At 28.7% G+C, this 9,276-nt stretch overlaps 1 protein-coding gene across 1 annotated transcript; it reads right to left on the bottom strand.

Moving 5' to 3' along the window:
- Window positions 1-6: 6 nt before the first annotated feature.
- On the bottom strand, window positions 7-4,577 carry LOC18035768. Its single transcript, XM_006427973.2, has 3 exons — window positions 4,056-4,577; window positions 3,709-3,788; window positions 7-88 (listed from the first exon to the last, which is right to left on the bottom strand). The coding sequence occupies exons 1-3, from the start codon at window positions 4,311-4,313 to the stop codon at window positions 67-69; spliced, it is 360 nt and encodes a 119-aa protein (XP_006428036.2). The 5' UTR covers window positions 4,314-4,577; the 3' UTR covers window positions 7-66.
- Between the last annotated feature and the right edge of the window lie 4,699 nt (window positions 4,578-9,276).

The following is a 9,276-nucleotide window of genomic DNA, read 5'->3' as shown; positions in this document are numbered from 1 at the left end:
CCCTTTCTGAAATCTCTTCTCCTCTCACTATTCTTCTAGTGCTCGTGCTTGTTTCTATTTCTCCTTTCAGACTTTGATTTTCTCCCCTCTGCATGCAGTTAAAAAATTAGATGGCAATGCATTATCATTCTCTACAATTTTTATCATACTTCAACAGACATGATTCATGTTATATAAATACTCTTACTAGGAAATACTCTTCTTTTTAGATGTTACTCTTTTCTTAAATAAATTTTAGAATTTTTTAACATTTAATTTTAAGGACATGGCTAATTTACAGCAGCTATAACTTGAAGTTTGCTACAAATCATGTGGTGACCCCACCTCAATTACTTAGAATTGGACAGGTACATGTTACAGCAACTGTAACTTAGCATTTGCCTTCATTTTGTCTTCCAAATGAAAAATGTTAGTGAAAAAAGTTTTAAGTTAATAGGTAGAAGTCAAAACAATGGTGTTAAGCTCTTTTAAGGAAAAAAAATCCTTAATTCTTCCCAAATTTTGTATTTACTTGCTCAATAAACCTAAAAAAAAAAAAAAATCTCACGCGATATTGACGAATCTAAACTCAATAAAAGTATAAATTTCAAAATTGGGTTTTTATCAAGTTCATTCATCTTGAGTTTTAAATAAAATCAAACTAGAGTCTGTAGGCTATTTCTTTCATTTGTAATAACCAAGTTCTTGATCCATGAGTGAAATGACTATATCATTCTTGTGTTAGCATAATCATTTCATCTCAGATAAAGCACCCATTTCATATTAATGAACAAATTTTAAATCTTATTAAATTTTGTTAAAACTTAGAAACATATATATAATCATTCTTTAGTGCAGACATCCGCACGTTTTAAAATGCAGATATGAAAATGTTAACTTTGAGCTAATTAACATGAATAAGAATGTTAAATTTGAGCTAATTAGCATGAACTAACATAAATCTGCATTTTAAAAAGTGCGAACGTCTGCACATGAGAATCCTTACATATATATTTAATCTCTCAGATTATACCATGCATCTAAAGCAAGGAAAAATGACAATATACTATCAGTCACCGTGTCCATGCCAGCCTGGATAATTACATGTTGAAATGTGAACTTACTGTAACTTTTAAAATTTCTTTTAAACAACCAACAACTAATTAAGGGACAAATATATAAAATAAATAAATGAAATGAAAAGAGCTTAGCCTCCATTAAACCAACTGCAGTGAAAACTCAGAAAATTGAAAATCAAAGAAAGTTTTGAAAGTTTTGACCAAGTTGTTAAATATTCAATTGATCCAAAACTTGAATAAGCAAGAAATAATACTCTCTCCGAAGAGAGACCCACCTCAACTTTGAAAGGAGTTTAACCATTTTTTTTCCTTTTGGTTTGAACTATCTTTAGGATTTAGGTAGGGTTCCCCTTTGGAGAGAGTAACTCTACTCAGAACAAATTGACCTATAGTGAAAAGGAAAAATTTACGTATACTTATGAGGTGGTATGCCTAACCAATCTAGTTCTAAACCTACTTAGCTCTGTCACAAAGAGTCCAAAGTGGGATCATGAATTTTTTTCACTATAAACCGCATTAAAATTGACTTTACTGATCACACCATGGAGTCCACCTATTATGTCAATGGAAGAACTTAATTGATTGATCAAACCACCTCAACAGTCATACACAAATATTTCTCCTAAGATAAAAATCGAAAATGGAATCCATAAATAACAAATAATTAATTAACAAGGTAAAAAGGCAGATTCTGTGGCTTAATTTTGAAGTATTATTATTATTATTATTATTCAAACAGACAAATTGAGAACAAATGCAGGTATTAATCAAACCCACCAACAATTTTTATTTTTGAGGATAAATATTGTTGTACCAACAAAACAAATAAGATGGTTGTTCTTGTTTAATTTCATTTTAAAAGTAAACAAATAGATAAAGGTAAAAGATAAAAGAATAAAGCTTCAAAGAGCGGTAATAGAAGCAACTTCACTGTCCATTAAATCAAACCACTTTCCAAGAATATACTTTTTAACACTTTACAAAGATACTTAAATTCCTTCTCTGATTGAAGTTGAAAAAAAACAGAGCCGTGTTGGATTCTAACTTCTCCTAAAAGCGCTTATTCACATCATCATTTTTAAACTTAACAGTATGTTTTCTTAACTATCTTCGGTGTTACCAAAAAACAGGACAACAATTATCCATAATATTTTATTAAAATAATTAAAAGCACTTTAAACAAAGAAATTGCAAGTCCTTAGGAAGCAAAGCTGGCACTATCAGAAGCACTTAATAGTAATGAAAGAACCATTTTTCATTTTTTTTCCCTAATGTTTTAATTGAATCAATCATCCGCGTTACTGAGTCATTTGATTTTGCATTAGCTAGTGATTTTCAAATAATTTTATTTAGTAGGTTATTAAATTAAGATATTAGAGGATAATAACGGGTTAAAAAAATAAATTTAGCCTTAACCCACACTTACCTTTTTAAAAGAAAAAATCAAACAAAATGCATTTTGAAATTACCAAAAGCACCTGTAGAAGGCTAAGAAGTGATATGTCTAAAGCAGAAACCAACTGAAATGTACGTTTCCAAAAGCAATTTCGAAGTGTTTTCTTAGCTTCTACCAAAAGCACTTCGAAACCCAATTTTTTAACAACATCGTAAACGGCAACTAGAGGTTAAAACAGCAAAACGCAAACGGCACCAAACAACAAACATTGCCTTAAAAGTATTTTATAAGAGCGTCATATAACTTGCCGAACTTAAAGATATTAAAAAATATATATATGAGGACAAAATCCATTCCTTCAATTTTGAATCCTTTTTAATTTATGTTGTGTTTACTTGCTGGAGTGGGAGTGAGGAGTGTGGATTCTTCCCACTCCAGCGTTTACTTACTTAAAACGGGGAGAAATTGGGAGTCTCACTCCGTGGGCCCCACCCATTTTTGGAGTGGGGAGTGGGAGTGGGAATCCACTCCCAACTCTCCCATTTCTACCATTTTTTTTATTTTATGTTTTATAATTAATAAAATAAATAAATAATATTATATTTATTTGAATAATAATATTATATTTATTTAAATAATAATATTATATTTGACTAAATAATAATTTACATTAATTTTAAGTTAAAATTATTTTAAAATAATATTATTATATTAATAGAGAATTAATAAATATAATATTATTATATTTATTTTAAAAATAATAGTACTATATTTATTTAATATTAATAATAATAAATACTTTATTCTAATAAAATATTAATTTTGTACTAAATAATATTATATTATTATTTTATATAATAATAAATTTAATATAATTATATTAAATAAAATAAAATAACATTTCATTTTATATTAAAATTAAAATTAATAATTTATTGTTCATAATTAAGAATATTAATAATTATAATAAATTTACAAATATAATAAAATAAATATTATTCATTAAATATATTTTTTATTAGTTTTGATATTAAAAACTATAATTCTTTAAATAAAGATAAAATTATAATTTAAAACTATTTATTCTCAATTCAAGATCAAAACAAAGTAAACACATAAATTAAATTCTGATCTCCATTCCATACTTTTATTTCAGTGTAAATAAACAACCTACTCCCACTCCCACTCCACACTCCTAATCCTAGAATTTACACTCCTCAGAATTCACAATGCAATCAAAATAATAAACGCTACCTTAATTTCTTCAGGTCGCTTTCAGATGGAACCGCTTTCAAATCAAACAAAAGCGTTTTTGCCTTGCCAACTAAAAAGCACTAATAAAACAACAACAACATCAATTTGCCAGCCCTTTTTTTTTTAATTGTTTGTGACGTGCAATGGCAACTCACAAACAATAAAAATAATAATAATTAAAAAACATAATAGTAATAAATAAAAAAGAAAAATTTTAATAAATATAAAGCAAACGTATACCCTAACGTATTGCCAGCAGGATTCAAACCCAGAAACGAAAACAGTAATTAATTAAATTATAATATTTTCCATGGCAAACAAACAAATGGGTTGAAAAAATTTCATACCTGGGAAGGCTGCAAGTGATTTCTAAAAGTCGTTGTGTTTTGCTTGAGAACTACTGGAGCTGAAGAAGAAGAAGAAGAAGAAGGCAAAGTAGTGGAAGTGTTGGTGTTGTTGCAGGTGCCTTCTTGTGAGAGATCTAAAGGGAAGAGGCTGAAGCAGTAGAGAAGAATGACCAAGAGAAGAAGAACAATAATTTGGATCCAAATGAGCCATGGGATTTTTAAGGTTTCTCTTGTGAGTTCTTCACCAAAATCAAGCATAGTTTTTCAAGAATTTTTTTCTGTTTTTAAAAAATTTTGTTGTGAAGATTTGGAAGAGGAGGAGGAGGAGGAGTTGATTGGTCGGTGGGAAGATTAGAAGAGAATTGTTTGGTTGTTTGGTGATAAAGAAATTTCAATTTAAAAAAAAAAATTACAGAGGAGGTTGAAACAGGTAAAGAGGTATGAGTGTGGGGAAAGGCAAGCAAAGAAGAGGAGAGAGTTAATGGCGTCAAAAAACAGGTTCTTTGAAGAAGGCGAGAAACAAAATAAATAAATAAATAAATACATGTATGTCGGAAAGCCCACGCGGCAATTAAAAGCGTGGGCAACTCCAGTTTCAAATGAATTTTTATTTTATCATTTAAAAAAAAAAATTATTTATATAGCTTGTGAGTTGTGATCAACTTGCACAAACAAAAAATGACAAACCAATTTCTTCGTCATCAAATTCTTTTTCACATGACGGTTTCAAACCACATGTTTATTATTTATTATATAAAAATTTACACCAACTCAACTAGTTGTACATACAATACAATATTAATGTGTATTATGTATTTTAATTTTATCATTACCTTTGATTCTTTATGGATTATGGTTTTAGATTTATAGGATAATTGTACATTCTTAATCAATAAATAAGAGAATATTTTAAACATTTCACCATATATGTTCATGTTCATTCAATATGATAATTAAAAAAAAAAATCTTTAAGACGTTATTTTAGATTTATCATTTAAAACTTATAATGCAACGTCGTATATGATTATACACTATTCTTTATCTCTTCATAACCTAATTAAAATTAGTACTTAAGATGGAAATCAAATTATATTTGGACATTCTGCAAGGAGTATGTTTAGTTTTCAAATAGTTTTATTTAATTAGCCAACTAAATTTGAAACATGAGAGAAGTAGAGAGTTAAATGTTAATTGGGGATTTGCCCATTCAGAAATTATATCTTCAACTTGTAAACATTTTTTCTTTACTGGGAGGTAAAATTGATAAAACTTTGTACTCAATATGAATCTACAATGATTATATTATATTCTTTTATAGTTATGCTATTATTTGGATTTAGTCAATGAATAGTTTATAAAACAAAACAAAAAATGATTACGAAATTTTTAATGCTAATGGTCCATCTTAATCTTTTAATAATCCTCTAATGATTAAGTTACTGAAGAAGAGAAAATCATGATCATAAATGATATGAGATTCTCATATTATACTTTTTGAGTGAAAATTACATTTGAGTTATTAAAAGGATGTTCATTATTGTTATTTTTAAAATATGTTTTTTTCAAAATTTAGAACTACATTAAAAAATCAAAATAATACGTTAAAAATAAATGTTATTTTGGAAAAATAGGAATGGAAGAACATGAAATCTATTTTCTATAAATTAGTCTTGTTAAGTGAAAATTATAATTTTGATAAATTACTGAGGATAATGTTTAAATTTTCATACCATCGAAAATGAGTTTTCATATTTCATGAATTAGTTGGCAATGACGACCGGAGCGTGTAGTTACGCGTCGGGAAACGTGTACGCGATCGAATTATTAGATTCGATGTGGTTCAGTGCGTGACAAAGACAGGGTGCACGTGCACGGCAAGCTCTCCCCAAGGTTCGGTCAACGTGGAAATTAAATCAAACGGTCAATGATTATGTTCAATCAAACGGCTATAAAACTATGAACAATTCGGCTTCTGTATCAACACAATACAAACGATAGAATTCAGGACTCAAGGATTCGAGCCTCACCTGACAATCACGTGAGCTGGTTCAAGCTAGGAGGTGGCCCCTTGTCAGCCTCTTCGGTGGGTCGGTGTTTCGGGCCCCACATTTGTGGCAGCAAGTCACAGTGGGGCCCACCCGACAGGTTTACTTGGCATTACGCGTCTGTAAGAAGGTGAGCTCACATTATTTCGAACCTAATCCGCCTTAATTTAATTAAATTTCATTTAATATAATTCTATCTAATTTTTTTTTAAAATTGGATTATTATTTTCTATAAAGAATTTCCAACATATTTGAGTTTTCCTAATTTCAACAAGAATGTTTTTAAGAATATTTATTCAAAAATTATTTAGCACACAATTTTTTTGTGCTTCTCTAACTTGGAAAAATATTTTTGTTATTTTTCTTCAACTAAATAACTTGTGTATTATTAGAATAATTGCCCTATATGAAACTAGACGTCATCCTCTCTTTTGGACTCCGTCAAAATTTAACCAAAAAAGGAAAAGGAAAAGAAAAGTATACAGAATTCTTTTATTTTATTCATAAAAGCAAATAAAACTGGGATGTGATAAATTCTTTGACTCCAAACTCCATTTGTGAGATCTTTTTACCATTTTAATCGTTTATATTTTTTACAAGTATATTTTAAAAGATCATATTTATCATGCAGAAACAGTTTTTTTTTTCCCCGCATTATAAATAGAAAAATGAAAATATCGTTCTCCTTATTTATTTTTATTCAAACAATGAGTTGGCGAAAAGTTTCATTTACAAAATCTTTTAAATAAAATGACACGATTGAGTTGTAGATTTAAGAAATATACAGGGTTGAAATTTGAGCCCCGGACGGACAAAATCATCAATATTTGCTTGCTCCGTTGGAGAAGGAGTGTCCGACTCCAACTTGGAGTTACACAAACGCAAGTGGAGAAACTTATTATTAAGCACTTTGTGTTGTTCTGCTAGAAGCTTGCGGAAGCACTTTTATAGTTTTCAAAGTGCTTTTTGAATTGATTTTGAAAATGAATCCACTGCCCGAGAAACTTGTGACTTTCTCGATGGCAATTGTGCTACGCGAAGCGTTGTTCTTGAAAAATAACAGTTTCATTCACCATAAAATTTATCTTTGTTTCCTCAATTTATGTATTTGCATCCACTCTCTTGATTAATTAGAAAAAAGTTTCATTCAAATAATTTACAGCTTTTATGATTAGATTTTATATCCAAAATTTAAAAGGAAAAATCTGTACATTAATTGGGGTATGATATACAATTGTGTTGTATTCTTTTTTTTTTTTTAAGATTTACAAATAAATAACATTAATTTTACTAACTACTGAAAGAATACAAATCAAAAAATGTACAAATATTACAAGTAAGTTGTAAATTAAAAGAAAAAAAATTTATTAAATGAAGCATTTTTTTTTTGGGAAGAATATTAAATAAAGTTTTGCTATCACTGCGTACAGGCAGTTTAGACACTATTGTTGAAAATTATTTGAATGGTGGGCTTTCCTATTGGGCTCGGGCCTTGGGCACCAACTTTAGTCGAATAGCCCTTAAGTACCTCAGAAGGGATATAGGGTCTCCTGTAGAGTCATCTTTTTGGGTGTTAATGGTTCTTTTTTGGGCTGCTTTACGATCATTCCTTTGGGCGTCTTTCTGTGCAGATGGCATTACAAGGCTTTGGGATCGATGCACGCCTGAATTGGAATCTGATTCAGCTCCAGCCGTTACCTGTTTTCAGAGCTCTATTTTTCATCCTCCTTGGCCTCTAAATGGTCAATGCACAGAGGCAATGCCAGAAGTTCAATGTAACAAGCCTTGTTTTAAACAGTAATATAGTTTTAAAAAAATTACAATAAATAACATTTCAAAATCCATATTTATTTAAAATATTTAATGAAAAATATCCACAACTGCCATCGATGTGTTTTCAAATATTGAAAATGTTGAAAGATAACCTCATTATCAACACTTCAAAGCATATTATTCTTTAGGCGTATAAATACACTATCATTCAACCATGGATCTTCTATTTGATTAGGATATCAATTCATTCACTACATTCAATTAAACTCGTTTATTTAATTAAATTTTAAGAGATTAAATATAAATTGTGTCATACAATATACCATTTGTAAAAATAAAATATGATTTTACTTATCCAATTTATATTTATGTACCTTGAAAATTTTAATTAAAAAACTGAAACAAAAAACAATGGAGTCTTGAGTGGCGATAATGAAATGGAGTTGCTACAGAAAAAGAAAGTTTGAATTTATATGCTTTTTTTAAATTATATTACAATTATGAGTCTACTACAAGTCAAATAATATATCGCTGGAGTGGATCTATCCAAAATTTGAATTTATAAAGTTGTAATATAGCAATCTTAAATCTATTTATAAAATTGTAGCTTAACCAAAAGGCATGTTAAATATAGTTTAAAAATCTACAAATAAAAAAAAAAGATTTATCGAACACTTTTAAATATTTAGAAGGGAAGTACAATTCCTTTGTGGGAGTTCAAACTTTTCCCAACATATACTACCATGCTAATGGCCTGTAGCATAAAAGTGTTTGTCCTTTAATGCAACTAATTTGTTCTCTTAATTAATTTTAACTCTCATTACCGATATTAATTTAAGGTGAAGAAAAACTACAAGGTTATATATATACTAAAATTTAAAAAAAAAATTTAATAACAATAGTTTTAAGAAATTCTTTTTTTTTTCCCTAAAAAAAAACTATTTTTCCATATAATTTTGCATTCGATCGTCAAAAATTCAAAGTGTGGGTTTTAACAATGGATACCAAAAACAATAATAATCAATGAATGAAATTAAGTCACTTACATTAATGATTGGGGATGCCCATGATTGTTATGAGTGTTAAAATTTCATTCAACATTGATTGGCAAGGTTTTCAAGATAATTTAAAAATAAATAGCAAAAGTCGAGCCAGTAAATTAAGTGACGAAAAATAATTGTTTAGAATAATCTTTTAATATAATGCACACTAAATAATCCTACAAGTCATTAAATTTCCTTGGAGCAAATGGAGCCTAACCAACAAGGCTCCGAATACGTGATTTGAAATGCTAATTTAAGAGCAAGTCAGTAAAAAAAAAAAAAAACTATTAATAGGGCAAAAACTTAGGATCATTTGATCCCATTTCAAGGGATCTAAAATGAAATCCAATCCACAAAAA

Source organism: Citrus clementina, unplaced genomic scaffold (genome assembly GCF_000493195.1).
Source record: "Citrus clementina cultivar Clemenules unplaced genomic scaffold, Citrus_clementina_v1.0 scaffold_7, whole genome shotgun sequence".
Lineage (NCBI taxonomy): Eukaryota > Viridiplantae > Streptophyta > Magnoliopsida > Sapindales > Rutaceae > Citrus > Citrus x clementina.
The sequence above is the reverse complement of the archived record's forward strand: the minus strand, read 5'-3'. Positions and strand labels throughout refer to the sequence as shown.